The 21687-nt window shown below is 39.0% G+C and overlaps 1 protein-coding gene across 1 annotated transcript in view; it reads right to left on the reverse strand.

Annotated features, from left to right (window-relative positions):
* Window positions 1–19821, reverse strand: part of LOC141436835 (innexin inx1-like) — a 38525-nt gene extending 18704 nt beyond the window's left edge. The window contains exons 1-3 of the mRNA XM_074099945.1: window positions 19517–19821; window positions 14002–14109; window positions 9474–9629 (exon numbers count right to left, since the gene is read on the reverse strand). Of these exons, the coding sequence (XP_073956046.1) occupies window positions 9474–9629; window positions 14002–14109; window positions 19517–19765 (513 nt within the window). The 5' untranslated portion in view covers window positions 19766–19821. The remainder of the gene's footprint in view (window positions 1–9473; window positions 9630–14001; window positions 14110–19516) is intronic.
* Between the last annotated feature and the right edge of the window lie 1866 nt (window positions 19822–21687).

Here is a 21687-nt window from a genome sequence, read left to right on the forward strand (position 1 = left end):
ATCTGTGCTATAAGACGTTGCTTCGTACCTACCAAACTTCAAGAATCTGAGTTCACGGGAAGTATACCCTGAGGTTTTCATTCCCTTGCGAGTGTCGAAAATTTTCAGCATAAACGGCTGTATATTTTGATTGCGTTGGCTTAGAAGTTTGATTTTTTCATAGCTCCAAGGGACAGTAGACCTGAGTATTTAATAGAATTTTAGCTTGATACCTCCACGCGTTCCTGAGAAAAAGGGTCTTGACAGGCAGACAGACGGACAACAAAGTGATCCTATAAGGGTTCCGTTTTTTCCTTTTGAGGTACGCAACCCTAAAGAACGGTAAAACAAGTCTAGAACTCTGTTAAGTAACTTTTACTTCAGCAATCGGGATCCATAACTGTGTCATTCTTGTCTTTCTCTTTGTGTAGGCGTAAGATTTTATATTGTAATACGTATGTTGAGTAAAGATTTATTAATACATTTATTGATTTATTACTGGGAATAGCGAGCCGGTCAAAATATTGAAGGGGTTCTACCGCGACTAAATACCTACGGGGACTTCGCAAAAATATCCAAAAATACACCATAGTTTTCTTTAACGCGGCATAAAAAAAATTAAGTCTTAACTAGCTGAAAAAATCCTATTCTGCCTGTTGTCGGGGGTTAAAGCACCATTTTAATCGATGTTAAGTTGTCAAGACTCTTAAAAACACTCAAAAGAAACGGAAGCAAATTCCATTCGATTCGTTTCTAAGCACTTGGTTATAAAAAAGGCACCAACTAAAAAAACGTGCTTCCATAGACCCGTGAGTTAGACTTAGCCGGGTATCAGAGAAAGTGGTTTTTAAACAGTAACAAGTGGCACAGATCCTTTCGAGAGTTTTAAGCAATCTGGCGTCTTATCGTCAGTTATTTGACATTTCTTGAGTATGCCGTGGGGCCCCGGCGTTTGAATGTCCCTCTCTCCTCCCGTGGGCGCCGTAGAAACTGGCCGAGGGTTGATACGTGGATGATATCATAAGATGGGCAGCTGCGTCTTCTTGGTAACTTTAACATCCTATACTGCGCTCGCATCCGCTTGCCACGCGTAGCGAGCATTGGTTCACCCTCATGATGAGAAACTAGGGGTCTAAGGGGGAGGCCTATGGAGGCTTCGCACGCGTTAGCTATTCGATCTGGTAGTTGCCATTGAAATAACGGGATCTTACAAAATTCCCCTGGGAATTCTTAAAATTTATATCGTGGTCTTCATTGAGGTTGTGTTAAGAACAACTGTCCAAAATTTCATGACTCTAAGCCCAACGGTTGTTATTTCGAGATTTTATCCCTATCCCGTGGGAATATTGGGATAAAAAGTAGCCTATGTGTTATACCACACGTCCAGCTATCTACGAGCGAAATTTCATTCAAATGCGTCCAGCCGTTTCAGAGTGAAAGAGTAACAAACATGTACTCACTCACTCACAAAATTTCGCATAAGTAGGATTATTTCGGACACTATTGTCCATATCTGATTCGCCCGTAGGTACAATCAGCCAAATATATGGTCTACCACACTAAAGTTGATAATCGTTTGCATGTCATAAAACAATAATGCCAATAGACGTCTCTGTCAACTTGAAAGTTCGACTTTAATAGTAGATTATTGTCGTGGCCTGGAAGTAGGCAATTGCTGGCTGAGTATGAGTATTAAACGGACGAGCTTGCGAGTCCGTTTAACTAATACGAAGCCAGCAATTGCTATTCCAGCCGAGACTAATATAAAGCTTTTCTCAAAAATGGCGAATAATTTAATTTTATTCCAATATTTTTCTTATGCTTTCCCGCCTTTTTTCATTAAAAATAATACTACAGGTGTATTTTTCCACCGAAAACACCACAAGCTATTTCAGACCCAATAGAAAAAGTCCGGAGTTCCAACAAAATATCTGATACCGGCCATTAGACTTGGCTGTATACGACTTGTGCCATCATTTCCATGGCCTTTTTAACTTTAAAAAAAATGTGACTGATTGCAGGCGCGCTAATTCATTATTGTCGAGCTAGCGCGCCTGCAATCTTTTTAATTTTTCGCTGCCCATAAACTATGCACTTCACCTTCTGATATGTAAAGAATAATGTCAACTTTTACGGACATTTTTGAGAAAAGACATATTCATTTGACAGAAACTTGTTTTAAAATTGATAGACCACTTATTTGGCTGATGGTACAACCCTTATACCACCCGTAACATCTAAAGCCCGTACTTGACCAGTTTTATGTAGTTATTAGACAAAAACATCGGCAGATGTTGCTCCGGCCTCAAGGTCGCCACTTGTGGCAGTTGTGGCACCTGACAGGATGCGGTCCAGATGCCAATTCATGGCAAAAACACCATTCGTCAAGAGCCGCGTCAGATCAATAATGTGGATCAATGTCATAAGCAGGGGTCGGACAAAAAGTGCCGATGACGTAAAACCACTTATAGAATGATTTCAAATAGTATTTTTGATTTTTATTAAACGATATGAAATGTATTTTATTCACTGAATTCCATTGATTTATTTACGATTATTTTGTTACTTCATTAATGCTACTTTGATACTACATGTCACACGGAAGTTTAAATAAAAACATCATCTTGTGTGCATTCATCATCCGCACTTTGTCCGACACATGATCATGAGAAGTTTTTCCATGTCAGTCTTTATGGCATTGGCATATGATTGATTTTGACTTGGCCTGTGTAAAAACTTTTTTCACTACATCTATATCTCCGAGTGATTGTTTGTCCTATGTGCCGTTTTTTGTATTGTCGATTGTCCGAATTGTTTATATAATCGACGACCGAATGGCCGAGTGGTTAGAGAACCTGACTACGAAGCTTAAGGTCCCGGGTTCGAATCCCGGCCGGGGCAGATATTTGTATGAATAATACGAATGTTTGTTCTCGGGTCTTGGATGTTTAATATGTATTTAAGTATGTATTTATCTATATAAGTATGTTTATCCGTTGCCTAGTGTCCATAGTACAAGCTTTGCTTAGTTTGGGACTAGGTCAATTGGTGTCAAGTGTCCCATGATATTTATTATTTATTATTATTATTACTTATTATTAATCCTAAATCCTAGTTGTAATTTTTTGGTATATCCCCGAATTTCAATTCAAACGAACAATAAAGATAAACAACACAAAACAACAATAAACAGTACAAACAAACGCGAGCGAAAGAAGAAGAAAAAAATTGATCACACAAACTAACAGTTTTGAAGCAGTTATCTATCGGGTGAGCCTCGAACTAGGCCTTAGCCTGACCCTACACTACGAAATGAAAAATTCGAACTTCATATCTTGCCGTCCTGCTAACGCTAATATTATTCAATACGTGAGTGAGGGACGGTACGACACGAACATCGATTTTCGTATTTGTGTAGCCCCGTATCTTGGGGCACGTAGTAAAACTTATAAGTTAGCCGTGTTGAACTCGGATTAGCTTTATAGGGTTCTCACTAAGATATAAAGTACTCGTATTGCGTAACTAAGCCATTGACCGTGCCGGTATCCAATGCCGGCTGGCAACCGGCTGGGCCTGTCCTGACACAGGGCAACCGTCGATGGACAACTATTGCGTAAGAGGCAATGACCGGTAACAAAAATGCGTGTAACGATTGGTGTGGCTGTCACGATCTTGGTACCGGTTGGTATGCCTGTTGTTCAGCCAACAATGTTCTAAGGAATAAAGTTATTTTTCATACTTGCTTGTACTCGAATGTTGTAGTGTCGTTACTTGCAAGATAACTTGGTTGCAACCCCCCAAATAAAAGCCAAGGGCCTTTTTTAAGGTTCTGTACCTCGAAAAGAAGCAACGTTACCTTTATAGGATCACTTTGTTGCCCGTCCGTCGGTCTGTCAAGATCCTTTATCTCAGGAACATGTGGAGATATTGAGTTGAAATTAAAACCATATACTCAGGTCTACAGTCTCTTGAAGCTAATAAAAAAAAAAATCTAAGCTAACATAAAAGTTACGATTGGTTTTTTGGAGTCTTTTTGTATTTTTTATTTCAACTCCAAATTTGTTATTTTTACGGGTATCCCGTGAAACCATATCGAAAATACAAACTGAGACATGGATGCACAGAAAAACCAGAAAAAGAGACCAGCGCTGGGAATCGAACCCAGGTCCTCAGCAATCCGTGCTGCGTGCTATAACCCCTACACCACCGCTGGACAGGAATGTAGACACAGCAGCTACCTAGCACAGCACAGTAGCTAGTGCTGCTGCATAAGTAGCGTAGTAAAAATAAGCAACCTGAGATATGTATGCATAGGAAAAATTCGTGTCTAGATTCCTGTCCAGCGGTGGTGTAGGGGTTATAGCACGCAGCACGGATTGCTGAGGACCTGGGTTCGATTCCCAGCGCTGGTCTCTTTTTCTGGTTTTTCTGTGCATCCATGTCTCAGTTTGTATTTTCGATATAAAAGTTACGGCCACGATGTATATTTCGACTCGGGAATCAAAATTTGTAGGTTATTTTCCACTGACCTAGAACTATGTTTGGATTGGATATTCATAAATGCCTACAAATTTGTACGGAACCCTCTGTGCGCGAGTCGCACTTGGCCGGTTTTTTGCGTATTGCGCCTAACGGCGTAATGAGTTTGGTGTAGTACTGCGGAGCTACTCCGAAATTCGAAAATGGAAGTTTGTGTCGTTCCGTCCCGCTGACGCTTATACTATTTAATACGAGAGTGAAAGGGACGATACGATACGAACTTCGATTTTGAATCCTCTGGGCAAGAGATCAGACACACATATTATCGCGTTAAGATTGACTTTGGTATTAATGAAATCCAAAGGTTGTGCAATTATGAGTCACGCTTCCGTTTAAACTAAAGTATTTATATACGCGCTACTTATAATTCTTTGAATCTAAATGACTGGGCGTAAAGATTACCACTTGTCCTGGTAATACCCATTACTTCCTCTATCCTACATCCTCCTAAAGCTAAGGCTCCTCTAGGGGTTTCTTTGCAGCGTGCGTGCGTGCGTGCGTGTGTGTGTGTGTTTTTTTTTGGAATCTTTTTGTATATTTTATTTCAATTCCAATTTTTTTGTTACTTTTACGGTCATCCCGTAAAACCCATATAGAAAATACAAAAATATTCCAAAACCAATCTTAATTTGATTGCTTAATAACGACATCTCTTGTCCGGGTGAGCGGTTAGTTCCAATGGGGTGCTGAAAGTTTCTCGATGAGGGCTACAGCATACATGTCGCTAGTGTCGCTGCTTAAGTGACTAAATAATAAAACAAACAAGCTGAGATATGTAGCGCATAGGAGAAATTCGTGTCTGTATCACTGTCCAGTGATGGTGTAGTGGTATAGCACGTGACCGTAAAAGTAACAAAAAAATGGAATTGAAATAAAAAATACAATAAGATTCCAAAAAACCAATCTTAATCTAGTAAATCGTTTTTTTTAATACTTCATAAATCGTAAAGTAAAGAAAACTTTTATATTATGTTACTTGCTGCTACGGAACCCTTCATGGGCGAGTCCGACTTCCGCTTTTTAGTCCGCTTTTTAACACAGTACATTCTCTTTTTGAAGGGATTGCCAATGCGGATTCCTCCATTAATTATACAATATAGATAATGTCTTCTTGACAACGAGATATTTTGACTTTGTATTTGATTAATATTTAGTATGTTGGCAGTAGAGTCGTGTATAGTTTCGAGATTTACAGCCACGCATATTCTCCTGTTACCGACTGTACTGTACGAGGTAAGAATATATCACACGTAATGCATGGGAATATGCGTTGTATGTAAATTAGTTACATACACGTCTCGATGTCGGAGACTTCAAACTTAAAGTTAAGCAGAATTTTTGAAGGACAACGTCTTTTAGTAATATCAATTTATTTGGAAAAAAATATACATTTGTAGCCTAGGAGCAGCTTATAGACAATGTTAATTTGTTAATGTAATCCATACCAATATTATAAATGCGAAAGTGTGTGTGTTTGTATGTTTGTCTGTGTTTCACGTCGAAACGGAGCGACGGATCAACGTGATTTTTGCGTGAAAATCGAATCCCACGAGGGCCAAGCCACGGGCAAAAGCTAGTACTACATATATGATTTCAGAGACAGTATAATTTAAATAACAATAAAATGCCAGCTCGACATAGACGTCGACATCCCGAATGGATAGGTCAAGAAAGAAACCAATGAGGATCAACAAAAGACTGACAACACCCCACAGTCTAACGGAAGAATGCATGCTCCTCTCCCGGCTTTCCAAGTTGACATGGGTAATCTCGACTCCGACAAGGGATCTGATTCACTAAATCCAGCTCCGGTGTCGGTACCGAATCCGCTTATCAAAACTCCTTTATTGACTCCGGTTCTTTCGAGCGATTATTAAGTTATCTATGGCCGATCCGAGGTGCTGAAGTAACGATTCGTCCTAATGACTCTTTTGAATCTGTGAGTCACTTCGGATATACTTACTAACTGGCGAACCGGCTCCGGGGAGCGGCTCTGATATTGGTATCATGCTATCCCTCTTCCTCTTGTAATAAATGCTATTAGCGTGAGCGGGACGGCACATATCCGATCCGATCCGACGTGATTGAACAAACGAAAGTGAAGTGTGCTGAATCGCAGATCGCGTGTCGCTCGATCCAATAGGTTGGTCGGAGTTATTAACTCCTCGGAGTCGATAAGATTTGAAAGGAGTCAATAAGGGATTCGAATCCGCTTAAGGATCTGACTCTTTTGAATCTTCAGATCCGGATTTACTCATCTCTATTTCCAAGAAATGACTGAAGAAGTATGTGGGTATAGATAAAGAGACCCCTCCAACCCTCTCCTCTCCGTAGTAAGCTCCAGGAAGTTGAGGACGTGCAGCCGGGTTCATTAGAGTCCGGCACTCTCTGGGCCCTCCCTTCCACTATGGATTGTTCCCGACTGCACAACACCTCCTATAAAGCACCTCAAATAAAATTTAAAATACTAACCCCCCGTGTCACCATTCGTTGATTAAATTAATTTGAAGGATAAATGTGATACCGTCTCTGTTTGTTTTGTTCATATTAACAAGGAGAACTATTACGGCTAAGTCTGCTAAGAGAATTATTAAATCAGAGTAAAATAGACACAGTTAAACAACCTCATGGTAAAATAAGATCATCATCATCATCATTATCAGCCACAGGACGTCCACTGTTGGACATAGGCCTCCCCCATAGACCTCCAGTTGCCTCGGTTGGAAGCGGCTTGCATCCACCATGAACCCGCGACAACCAGGTCATCCGTCCATCTTGTTGGGTCCTACGCTGCGCTTGCCGATCCGCGGTCTCCACTCGAGAACCTTTCGGCCCCAACGACCAATCTGTTCTCCGTGCTATATGGCCTGCCCATTGCCACTTCAACGAGCTAATTCGCTTGGCTATATCGGTGACCCTTGTTCTTCTACGTATCTCCTCATTTCTGATTCGATCCTGTAGAGAAACCCCAAGCATAGCTCTCTCCCTCTCAAATAGCGAACATACTGTGTTTAAAATAAAGTTGTGTTAAATACTTGTGATGTATAGATATCATTTAATAATATTGTAAATTTGTTTAAAAAAATATCCCTCGTTGAGTTTCTTGCCGGATTCTTCTCAACAGAGGTTTTTCCGAACCGGTGGTAGATTTTTTTTGACATTCATATGTGCTTGTTATAGAATAAATTGAATAAAGATATTTTGACTTTGACTTTGAATTTGACTCCATATCTCGCTGAGCAACTCTGAGTCTATTTATAAGACCACCACGCACGTGAAGCACCACGTCTCGGATCCACATGTCATCACTGGCAACACATTGTTTAAAGACTTTCGTCTTAAGGGAAGTTAAAATAAGATATGCAATGTTTTTTCGTTTGTCGATATGCAACCCTGAAAATATAGACGTAGTGGACATTTTTGGCGGCCTGTGTTTTATAATGACGTAACAAGACTATAGCAAGACGTAATCGTGGTGAAATGTCTCCATAACAGTTGCAAAACTGTATTATGGAACTGTGTACTGTTGGCAACAAAATATTGTCTGTTACGAATAGATTAGAATAGCTATTGATGAACTATAGAAGTGAAAGTACACAGAAATGTATTCGTAACGTTTTCTTTGTATACATCGCACCTTTAGAATGAAACCGGCACAATTCGAAATATTCACAATACTAAAATAAAATTTGTATAAAACAAAACATGATTGAGTTTTATAATGAGAACATTTTGAATTATGTCAGGTTTCGTTCTAAATGTGCGACATACAACAAATAATTTATTGTAGATTTTTTTATTGTATAATATATATTTTTAGTATTATAAAATAATAAATTATTATTTTATTAATTTAGATTTTTTGACATTTTCTGGTAATTTATGATGTGTAATAAATAAAGTGATTGTTATATTAGTTTTCTTAAAATTAATAAGAGTATTCCAAGCCTATACCGACTAAAGAGACTATAGCCAACATAGCTTTGGGGTACTTAATCCTTGTAAAGTTTAATTTTTTTCTGTTTTGGAACCTTAAAATTGCGTCGGTTTTTCACTTAGCTAATTTGGGATCAAACTGCATATCCGTACCACAAGTCGGGACTATAACCATTGAGAAGTTCCCTCCTGCGGAGACGATCCTGGCAGGACCACCAAGATGTCACTACCACATTATTGTACGTCACCTTTACATAAGTATGCCAAATTTCAAGTCAATTAGACTGCTGGTAATGGGTCAAAAGCTTACAAGATTTGACTCAAACAAATAAACTCGAGTTAATAAATAAACAGGGCAAGGTAAAGAAAAGCTTGTATAAAACCACGAGAGTGTAAATGCAATATGAACTTTACTTTACTTTTTTTTATGACATCTCTTGTCTCGGTGAGCGGTTGGTTCCGAAAGAGTGCGAAGTCTCTCGATGAGAGCGGGACATAGATGTCGCTAGTGCTGCTGCATAAGTAGCGTAAAGTACAATTCAATAGAATCTGTCAATTTTCTACATATTTAAGACACCCTATCGTGGGCACACTTGATTATATATGTCCCTGTTGTTGCATTTATCATCTAAAAGGAATCAAAAAAGAATAATAGTCACATCACAAAGCCTTAGGCAGCCCGGTGTTTATATTAGTAGGCTGGAAGTGTCTACAGGATTGTCCGATTCTATTGAATTGGAGTTTAGTAGAAATAAGCAATCTGAGATATGTATGCATAGGAAAAATTCGTGTCTAGATTCCTGTCCAGCGGTGGTGTAGGGGTTATAGCACGCAGCACGGATTGCTGAGGACCTGGGTTCGATTCCTAGCGCTGGTCTCTTTTTCTGGTTTTTCTGTGCATCCATGTCTCAGTTTGTATTTTCGATATGGTTTCACGGGATACCCGTAAAAGTAACAAATTTGGAACTGAAATAAAAAATACAAAAAGACTCCAAAAACCAATCACAATATGAACTTACCCTCTTATACCGCAACAGGTAACCGATGAGCAGCTCCTTCTTTTTTTCCTTCTCCTTCCTGTTGCACACGCCGACATTCAAGCCCATCACTATGGTCCTCATCAGGCCGCCTTCGAATGCGTCCCATAGGAACTTAGGCGTGTAGCACATGATCGCCTGCCAATAAACGTTTATCATATCAATAGGGCCCAGAATTCTGGGACCCTAGTGAAAAGGGGGTTAAGTCTGCAAAAATTACATAGCTATTTTCTATTTTATGTGTAAAGAGGTTTAAGTCGAAATCAGCTGTTCAACTTCTGCAGAATTAACCCCTTTTTCACTAGGTCCCCAGAATTTTGCGAGCAGCTTTTGACAGATTGTAGGGAGAGAGCCACAGATATAGATTACACTAGATTACGCAAATGCATCTACTTCGCGTGTCCGAACCCTGACCAAACGTCGGGGTTGGCCCCATACACAGACGGACCGCTGAGTAATCATGACTAGTGGCTGACTCGAGCCCCACGGCGCGGGCAGGCGGCGCATTTGAATCGATTTTGCGCGGACATCGGGGAATTCACTTCGCTAATTCGCTCTTGAGACGTCACAGTAAATATAAAAAAGTGACACGGTTGGTTTTCATACAGATTAAGGTGTTAGCGTTATCTAGAGTAATCTATATCTGTGGAGACAGCACCGCTTTTCATCGATGTTATCGACAAATCGATAGTTTTATTTTAATTAAATAAAACCTCAAACTTTCCGATGATACGTACTTTTTTCAGCAGTCTATGATGAAAAAAAATTGAAATATTGGAAAGTTTAATCCGTTTAATTGCTTTATTGAAATCACTATAAATATCCCTCTGAGACCACTTAACGTCAGGTAGCTTGCTTGCCTACCCTTTCTGATAAGATAAAAGAGAAAATATTATTTTGTATTCCTTCAGTTCTTACCATAGCCAATATAAAGTGTTTTCTTTTTTAATGTTTATTTGGGTACAAACGGTAAAAATATGGCTAATTACAATGAAATCTTAGATTATACACCAACCAATACAGTTACCACAGGTATTATCCCTTGGAGTGGCAAGAGTTGCCCGAAATAAATGAATTTATTTAATAATAATATTCCAAGCAAAAATATATTTATAATTATACATATATTAAAAATACACCTTTTTTTTTTAACTATCGATTTGTCGATAACATCGATAAAAAGCAGTGCTCTCTCCCTACAATTTGTCAGTAGCCGCACGCAAAATTCCTTGCCCTACATATCAGTCACAAGCTTTGGCATCTGTTATAGCAGGGAAAGTGGGGTCCACGAACCCCTTAGGGGTCTGTAGCATGTGTATCAGGGGTCCGTAGGTCAGTCTGTAAACATATTTATTAGGAAATTAAAAAAAAAAATTTTTAGGGATCCTTGAAATTGTTTAAATTGTAATTCCCGTGGGAATTCCCAATACATCGCGGTTTTTATTGCCATTGTAGTTATAATTATTTGCTGCTGTAAAGGCCCGCCCGGTTAACAACGGATGAAATTTTTGAGGTTTTACCCCAATCCCGTACGAATTACGGGATGAAAAGTAGCCTATATGTTTTTACAGACGTCCAGCTATCTACATACCAAATTTCAGCCAAATCCGTCCAGCCGTTTTAAATAACTTGAAGGAGTAGGTAACAAAAATAAACACATTTTATGATGATCTTTCAATTTTTTTTCTTTCTCCGTGTATTTTAGTATCTCTCTCTCTCTTTGTCTCTCTCACTCACTTACAAACTTTCGCATTTATGTACAATTTCATAATACTAAGAATTATTGCAGCAGGCCCTAAGAGTTCAATCGATCTATCCAATGGAGCGTTGACCTCAAAGCACGATCTTTAAGGCAGCGAACGGTAGCCGGTCGAGCGTGGCTGTGAAACGCGCGACGTCGCCTGCGCAGGCTCCGACGTGGTAATTGACTCCTTGGGGCAACCTAGATTCGGCACGTGCCCCGTTGTCTTCGAATTCTTGATCATTTTTGTGATGGATCTTTAATTTATTGAATCGGCGTCACTTTGGCGCTTTGCTTTGATAAACCACACGGCGGCCACGACGTACAAAATACGCGTTCTTGAATCTACATACGCACGACGACGTCTGTACACGCGTCAATGTGTGCGTAAGATACACAGGGCTGACTATCGCAAAACCCTAGTACTATAAGTACGACCAATGAGATTTAAAGGTACTTATAATATGTAGGTATGGCTTAGATATGTGCAAATAAATGTAATCGTTAATCTTACCTATTAGTTTAAACCTACTTAAAATGTGTATTTAAGCATTATTATTTTAATTATAATAGATATACGACTACAAACTTAAACGAATTATTCGGTAGGTAGTTATAGTAGAGTGGTTCTTATTACAATGTCATTATGTCTAATTTTGACAAATTCACGCGTCTTCGTGAATGGCACTAGGATTTCATGTATTAATCGCGATAATTTTCAGAAATCATTATTTGTTTATAAAAGGAAGTACTAGGTAGGGTACCGTTACCATTTCGCAAAATTATTGCTCCCGAACTTAGTGCCGTGCGGCCGACATACATCGCGTTGCGCACCCGACTGCTTTGCTTTCCTGCGGTTTTCCTGCATTCTGCGCTTGAGGCACTTGTCCCACCGCCGACGATGAGCGAGAAGCGAGTAGAGCGAGTAACTAGAAACGAGTGGGCGAGCAGCGAGAAGCGAGTGTAGTTTTGTCGCTCGCTCCACTCGACTCGCTCGTGCGGGGCAGCCGCCAAGCTGACATCGCTGAGCGAGTATCTATAGCTCAGCGAGTTTTATAGCTCTTGTCGCTGCGACAAAAGATGTAAGTGCGAGTTCTCGCCGACAGTGTGAACAGCCAGCCTTTTACTCACACAGGATCTTATATCTTTTGTTCGCTTCTTGAGCGAGAACATAGTCGATAGCCAATCGTTTCCTCGCTGGCGGTGAGACAACTGCCTGAGGGGTGGGGTAACTCGAATCGGTGCGGGGCGGAGCGTGGCCATTCTGTACGTTAGTACTTATATATTCTGTGGATAAACTACCACTTGCTGAGCCTGTCTGGCAGCTCGGGATTGCAATCCAGCAAAACGGGATCAGGTATTCCGCGGGATCCCGCTGGTTTAAATAATCTGCTGGATTATATATTTTTTTTCTTATTGACTGTACTCTTTTCTGCCTTCATACAAAATTTCAAGTTTCTAGGACAGCCGCGAGTACCCTATTATTTTTCGGGTAAATTATGGCAACACCTTTTTTAATGACGGTATTTTTTGAAGTTTTTTTTTTCACAGCTTCAAGGGACTATAGACCTGAGTATATGGAATTAATTTCAACGCGATACTTCCACGCGTTCCCGAGATAAAAGGTCTTGACAGACATACAGACAGACGGATAGACGGACTGACGGACAAAAAAGTGATTCTATAAGGGTTCTGTTTTTGCATTTTGAGTCACGGAACCCTAAAAAAAACAGGTAGGTAATAAAGTAAAGGGGTAAAGGTCCAAATAGACCAGGTTATAACTGCCGGTTATATCTAAGAATATTTAATGAATCATAAGTTCATAAAAAACAGTTGCGCCAGTTCATTGAACCCGCGGAGCTGGTGACAGTGTCATGGCAGTCACGACTGTCAAATTATCACATGGGTGTCTGGGGCAACTGTAAACGTGTCAATTGGCGCTTCATAACATGCGGTAAAAATAGATGTAAATCGTGCACCATTGTCGTGAGCGAATATGTTTGCATAACAACAATTGTACTAATTTCACTTTTCATATATAAAAATGCATAGTCATTTTAAGAAAAATGCATAACAAACTACCAGATTTTTGGGAAAATAACAAACGGTTTACATAACTACTAATTGCATAATAAACCTTAAAAAAAATCTTAAAGTTTGTCAGTTGTATTTTGTTAATTTTCTATTGTACAATAAAGAGTTTACATACATACATACATACATACATAAACGAATAGTCTAATATTTCGATTGAATAATACTTAAAACGCATAATGTACTTTATACATAACGACGAAAAGTAAACAAAGTTGAGTTTCTTGCCGGATTCTTCTCAGCAGAGGTTTTTCCGAACCGGTGGTAGATTTTTTTTGACATTCATAAGGGCTTGTTATAGCCTAAATTGAATAAAGATATTTTGACTTTGACTTTGACATAATTATCTGATACGACTCCACCGGAAGGACGTGTCAGATATTAATGCTGGTGACTGTAGCTACCTATACATTTCGTTCCATTGCCATTATTCAAAATGGCATTATTCCATATAAACGTTACGGCAAAAGTTGTTATGCTAAATGAGTGCAAATATCATGACTCAAAACCAAGGAGTTGACTTCGGTATTTTAAACTCGTTTTTTTATTATAGTTTTTAAAGTGCCGTCAATAACAGTGAGGTGTCGAGGACACATACCTAACTCACTCTTGCCCCACTCACCTGAATGCCTTTCGAACCTCTATTTATCTCTTTCCTTGGTTTATAAGTCTTACCTGAAAGAAGAGGACGAAGCACACCCACTGGTAGTATGTGTAGTACTTCTTCTCCGACGATCCATCGTAGGGGTTCCGTACGCCAGGATGTGCCACGTCCGTGCCGACCTGTGAAAAAAGATTGTTATGTTGTTATTGAGAAGATAATGAATTTATTACAACAGAAAACAGTAACTAACAATTAAATTGTAGGTACCTATAGATATTTATCTACATGCATATCATAACTTCCCTATTATATGTTCAGAAACGACTATCAAATGGCCTTTATTAAGAAACCTGGTATCTGCGGGTGCATCTTAATGTTTACATTAAAGTATCGGTAATACTTTTTTTAACAATGCATATCTGTACATATTGTAGAAAACTTATGACATGCATGTAGATAATAATTCTTATTCAAAGTCAAAGTCAAAGTCAAAGTCAAGTCAAAGTCAAAGTCAAAGTCAAAGTCAAAATACAGGCCATATCTGAACATATTATAGAAAACTTATGATATGCATGAAGATAAAGTTATGTATGCGGCTATAGATACATAATTAGGCATTAAAACACTCGTGTGATCTTATTATGAAACTCGCCTTACACTCGTACTTTAATGCCACTCATTATGCACCAGCCACATAAATAACTATTACATAACACTATCCAAATCTTAAAACTCTTTAATACGAGTAGAAAAAAAACTTCTAACAAATTAGGTATTTAAAGCAGCCTCCTTAGCAAGGTTGTAACAGCGCGGCAGCGTTCCTTCTTTGAATAGCTAAGGTAATTTTTTGTCAGCTGGGTACTGACCAACGTTACGAGGTGAAATGTACATTCGCATCGAGCATGTTACGCATTGAGCATGTTCGCTGTGTTCCCAAAATCTGCGTAATGTTGCTCGTCAAAACTTGTGCTCCATATTCGCCAGCCACTCTCAGTAAAGATGGCTGACTTGTTACAGCGTACTGACTGAACCGCGTAACAGTCAAAGCATTCGCCAAAAAACCGACAGCCGGGTGGAGCACACAAAAGCGAGCAACGAGTTCCCCGTAACACTAAGTACTGACTGCACGAATGCTCGCTATGCAACATGTTACATTACACCTCGTAACGTTGGTCAGTACCCACCTGTCCGAGAAAGCTGCCAACTCTTCGGTGCCCTGTGACATCTACCAACTTCTTAGTCATTTCTTTGTAAAGTATTAAAGCCCCCACCTCTACTTCTGTGGCCCCCACGGACCGTGGGACAGACCGAACGGGACAAAGTCGCATTCGATACCTAGACTAAAACTAGATTTGGATAATTTCGCTTTTTCAGTTATTTCATATGCTGCACCAGCTCTGTTGCAGATTGCATGGAGATGAAAAGGAGCCAGCGAGTCAGTAGTAGCATCCCAATAAGCACTTGCTCGACCCATCTTCCATGGAATCAAATCCGTACCATCCCATCGGCACCGGCAGATTGTCTAAAACAGGGTTTCTCAAACTTATGGCTCCACGTACCCCTGTTAAAGTTTCTAGACGATGGCGAACCCCCCCCCCCTAAAGAAAGTAATAAAATTGACTGTTTTATTTCAATCATCATCATAATATAATGTATATTATTTATTTCAATAAAAGGTAACAAATATAGGTAAGAATCATCTTGCCAACGAAAATACAAACTGAAACAAACAACAACAAATAACAAACAAATAAGGAACAAATTTGGAGTTCAAATAAAAAAAAATCTAAAGGAATCCAAAAACCAATCTTATCATCTTGCTAGTCTTGCAGCCTGGTGGTTTTTGGAGTCACGTAAACCTTGTCGCGAACCCCCTACGGTCGAATAGCGAACCCCTAGGGGTTCGCTTACCCCACTTTGAGAAACCCTGGTCTAAAAGAAAGGTACCAGAGATCTACTTTGTCCGCTCGCACGAAGAACCAATCAAACGTCATTTAAATTGATCAAGAGAGCATTCCTTATGAATGCGCACGCAATCGCGAACCTTATTCCGCTGTAATAAGGTTTAGGTAAGTCTTGGGTGCTCTCAATTTATAAAGGCATTTCCTGCGCCCGCGCATATTAAAGCCACAATTACAACGGGAATATGCAATGTGAAAGATGTCTCGTGACGTCATAACCACAGTGGTCATGATGAACAAAGTGGTCATGTCCTATGGTAGGGAGGAGCGAAGTAGTCAGAGGCCTACTCTACAACACATGGAATCGCAATCGTTTTCTCCACTTCTTTCTGTCCTACGGCATAAGACTAGGTTAGAAAGAGACGGTGTATATGATCGCGAACGTCAGCGCATTAGATAACACAGTGTCAAGGATTGAAAATAAATATAATGGAGTCCGCCATTTTATGATGGCGGCCATCTTAAATTGGATTTGGATTTTCCTACAGTCAACTGTGTTCTATTAATCATGGCTTTATTGCATTTTACGACAGGGACAGGAAAAGTACGTCCGTACTATTAAAAAAAACCTGTCAACTAAATCTTCGAACATAAGAAGTTGGCTGAGTGGCTGACTGACATATCAACGCACAGCATATCTACCTATTGGGTCCGGGAGATTGACATTTTGTACAGGGACAGGGATACCTTTTATCACGTAGGCGAGCATCAAAAGTCAAGTTTTTGGCAATTCAACCTCTAAAAGGGTGAAATATGGGATCAAAAACACTTTGTAAATCAAGTGTTTTTGCTCTTATACAGGGGCTCATTTAGATCGGTCAGTATGGGAAAGTTTGAACCAGTCATAAATTCATAAATTTCAATAACAAGAAAAACTGCATTCATACATTTAAAAAGAACACTTTTACTTCGGATCATCAAAAATCTTGAACTCTTAGAGGTGATTAAGGGACGGAAAGTTGGCTCCGTAGTTTTTGTGATAAGGAGACGGGAGTTCTCTTCATCAAAGTTATATTCGTGTATAGCGGGGCCATACAGGCTGTTCCGCCGTCCATTGTTGTTCGTCATACGACACGCGGATCGCATTCCTAACGATGTCCCGGCTGCATATCAATATCAATGCAGGTGTGTGTGGATTAGCGGCCGTGTGTGTGAGATGGCGGAACGAAAATTCCTTTGCTAAACTGAGGTTTCCAAGCGAAATGGCTCGTTGAAGTGGCAATGGGCAGGCCATATAGCAGAGGCCGACACTTTGGGGCCGAAAAGTTCTCGAATGGAGACCGTACATGCTGAGCCTGAACCTTTCGCCTCATAGCTGGTCATGTATCTGCTCAATACCTAATATGGATGTGTTTTTATTTCATCATCATCATCATCTCAGCCGTAGGACGTCCACTGTTGGACATAGGCCTCCCCCACAGACCTCCAGTTGCTTCGGTTGGCAGCGGCCTGCATCCACCGTACACCTGCGGCTTTAACCAGGTCATCCGTCCATCTTGTTGGTGGACGTCCTACGCTGCGCTTGCGTGCTTGCGTTGCGCTTGTTTTTATTTACATGGGCAATAAATATTTTTTCTTTCTTTCTTTCTTCAGTACGTCTACCAACGAGATGGACCGTATTGTCTGATACGCTGACGTTCGCGATCGCACCATTCTTTCTACCCTCGTCTTGTACAGTCAACGTCATAAATAAGTGATCATTTCTGTACCTTGCAGTGCCGTAGCGTCAGATATTTCCGTGGTAAAGCCGAAGTAAAGATCGCCCACATCCTTCATAAATAATTTGCGTCCTGTTGTCGTATTTGGGCATTTTTACTTTAAATGACGCAACATAACTTTTTTTTCAGAAACTTTTTTTTTTTGGCACTTGAGGTATCCCATCTTAGGCCTCTAGGTTGGCAACGCATTTGCATTACCACTGGTGTTGCAGATTTTTATGGGCGGTGGTGATCTCTAACCATCAGGAGACCCACTTGCTCGTTTTCCATCCAGTCGAATAAAAAAATTAAAAATTAGGTTTTTCTGGATCCTCCTTAGTCAGAATCACGAGTGCTATTGATTTAAATGAAGAAAAAAGTGTCCCTAATTTTCTTGTCAGTTTTGTGACTTTTTTTCATATAGTTTACTATGGTCGTTACGAAATGGACACATAAAATATTTATGGAAAATTGGGGACGTCTTTTTTTCTTCGTCAAAATCAATAGTGCTCGTAATTCTGAGTAGGTACGGAGAACCCAGGATTACGCAATTCTGAAAAAAAAATAGGTTGCTTGCGTCATTTAAAGTAAAAATGCCCATTTTGTAAATATTGGGCAAGCCGGTAGGAATGGAGTTCTATGGCTTCGCCACTGGTACCTTGTCGCTTTCAGTCGTTACACAATTTCGTATGGCTTTTCAAACATGACGTTAATGTGACAAGGTACAAAAGTGATCTCTTACGCGACGTTTTTCAAACAATTGCAGATTTTTGTAAGTAAACATGTTTTTTCTGTAATTTAATAGATGCTGTACATGAATACATGCCATCCTACTCCTACGTAAGTTCAACCTATTAAACCGTGAAATATCTTGTTGGAAGTACGATTTTCTGGTAACGCCAGAGACAATTTTGGTAACGCAGGAGACGCCCAAAGTGTCGGTGAAATAGTTGATTGGCTCATTTATGACGTTGACTGTACCGTGTGGCAGACAGAAGTGGTGAAAGCGATTGTGATTCCAAGTATGTTGACAAGGCCAGAGGGCTGAAGCCACGGGCTCATGGTGAATGCAGGCCACTTACAACCGAAGCAACTGGAGGTCTATGGAGGAGGCATAAGTCCAACATTGGAAGTGGAGTGTAGCGATTTAGAATGACTGTTCACTTGTATTTGACTCCTGCTGACCCTAAACTTGATTGAGCGAGACTGATTCAATTCGCACTTCCTGATGACGTCTCAGCCTAACTTGGACTATACGTCCCACTGCAGGGCTTTCTCTCAGAATGAGAGGACTTGGTTAACAAATAACCTCATATGTTTAAGGACATCATGACTATAAATGTATTTATTATTGCACCGAGTGCCGATTGTGCCGAAAAGCACGAGGGAAATATAATTTTTTTAATGCGAATAATTTTATTTGATGTTTGTGATTACTGTATTTTATAATGTTTGTATTTGTATGTAAAGCCAGCATCAAAAGTAGCGGATCACTTTTTTACTCTGTCAAATTGACAATCTTGCAAGGCGTTTAGTACCTACGTGGCTATAAAACGACAAAGTAAGAAAGTGTACAGTTACTTTTTTTACTAAAATAAAAAGTAGACAATTGGTGTGCTGTTCCTGTACGATAATTTAACCTAAAACGTTCTGTATGGAAGTTGAGACATGTATGGAAATTTGAGAAGACTTTCAATTCATATAAACGATTTTCTTTGTTTTCCAATTTCAATTTTTTTCCACTTGTATCATACTCGTCACGTCATACATCCATAAGTAATCATTAGTCTTAATGTGTGCTAAATTATCGTACAGGTTTTTTTAACACCATCTATATACGAAATTGTTATTAACAACAGGGTAACCAAATCCTCACGAACAATAACTACTGACTTTCATAACCTAAGATATAGTATAGTCAGACTCACCTCTCTCGCAAAAGAATCCGGCATGGCGAAAGTGGACGTGATCCAGCAGAAAGTATTAACGACATGAGAGGGCACCCCACTCACTATACATTGTATCGGCTGCCCAACAAACTGGCTGGCGGTGATAATGACAGAGAAGGTCAGCAACAGCACGGTGGTGAAGATGTTGTGGAGACGGAAGACCGCATTGTCGGTCTTTATGTCCTGGTACTTGAAGTAGACGCTGAGGCCTCCTAGTAGCTTGAACATCTTGGTGGGGTCAGTGCGTCATTGGGTTGTGAGCTGCTTCGACAGTCTCCTTTGCCCTGGAACAAAGATCACCATCATTATTATTATCATAATAATCATCATCATCATCATCATCAACATCATCATCATAATAATCATCATCACAATCATCATCATTCATCATAGTGATCATCATCATCATCATCATCATAACCATCATCATCATCAACTAACTAACTAAATAACTAAATAACTTACTATTTTCGTATAATTATTTTTATTTATATACATTTGACATTTAATAATATTTTGACATAAACTTATTGTGAATAATAAAATGTAAGCATGTGATCTGTTAGAATTGATAATGTGTTTTTTTTAATATTTGTACGCCATACTATGGAATGGAACCTATGACATTATGTAAGACCAATTTATACCCTTGTTTATGCAAATAAAAATATTTGAATTTGAATTTGAATCATCATCGTCGTCATAATCATAATCATCATCATCATCGTAACCATCATCGACACACAATCAGCATCATGATCATTCATCAAAGCGATCATCATCATCATCACAATTATCATCGACATCATCATCATCACAATCATCATCATGACCATTCATCATCATCATCATTATAATCATCGTCATCATTTTTGAACGCAGAAATATTCAACGGGGTAACACTGAAGATATCGACATTTACTCTTAACAGCAATATTCACCAACTATGACGTTTATTCGTCAATAATTAGTGATGTAACTAAAATAAAACTATGTACCTTTTTTGAGTAGGTATTAAACAAATAACAATAATAAATTATGCAGAGAGGAGCCCAATTTATACTATTCAATGTTCTTTTTATTTATTATTTCCTCAGGTACATACCTCCTACTCGTAATGTATTTTTCTGTGTAAATAAGTTTCTATTTTTCTCTCTTTAAAAAATGAATTTTAAGGCAGTTTTAGGAGATTATAACAAAAAGAAGTACACATTTTTCACTTGTGACAGACATTTGACACTAAATAAAACAGTTCCATATTAATGGATACGAAAATGTCACTCATACAACAATTTGATCTTTTAAAAAAACTGGTATCTCAAAAGGGATAATTTTTCTGAGTGCACTTTATAACCATTAGGTCAAGGTTCAATTTTGTTGACGTATTGATTTGAGATACGAGATTTTTCAAAATAGTACATTATTGTATTCATTGTAATGTCATTGAGCGGAGCCATTCGAGAGAGAATAATGCGCCGGTGCCCATGACGTCAAACTCGAATCCAGGCCGTACTGTTATAACACTTAAACTTCACATCGTGCTTTACGACGCAACTGTCTGTGTAGGCCGCTGAAAGTGTTCAACGACAGTTTAAACAGAACTAATAGGAGGGCATATTCAAATAGCGCTTACCTTTTTTTCAGAATTAAGTAATTCTGGATCTCTTTACTCAGAATTACAAGCACTGTTGATTTAGACGAAGAAAAAAAGTTTATATGGGTCGTTACGAAATGGATTATTATTATTATTATTATGTATTTTTTTTCTTTAATTGTATAATATAGTTTTTAAGTATTTTATTTGTAATTATATTATTATGAAAAAATGACTTTCTGCCAAGTTTCTTGCGGCGCATTCTTCTTGGCAATGATGGTCTTTCCGAAAGCGCTGGTAGTTTAAAAAATGACGTGTAAAAGTGCCCATTGCGGCCTATTTACTGAATAAATCATTTGAATTTTTTTTTTTTTTTTTTATTTGAATTTGGACACAATTTATTTATGGAAAATTGGGGATATTTTTTTAGATGGGCGTGCCTTCAGTCAATTTTCAAATTTGACGTCATACCAATAAAGCTATTTTTACCCACGTTTACAGGTTATGTAAAAACTATTTTATTTGTATGACCTCAAAAATGAAAATTGACTGGAGG

This window comes from Choristoneura fumiferana, chromosome Z (genome assembly GCF_025370935.1).
Source record: "Choristoneura fumiferana chromosome Z, NRCan_CFum_1, whole genome shotgun sequence".
Classification (NCBI taxonomy): Eukaryota; Metazoa; Arthropoda; class Insecta; order Lepidoptera; family Tortricidae; genus Choristoneura; species Choristoneura fumiferana.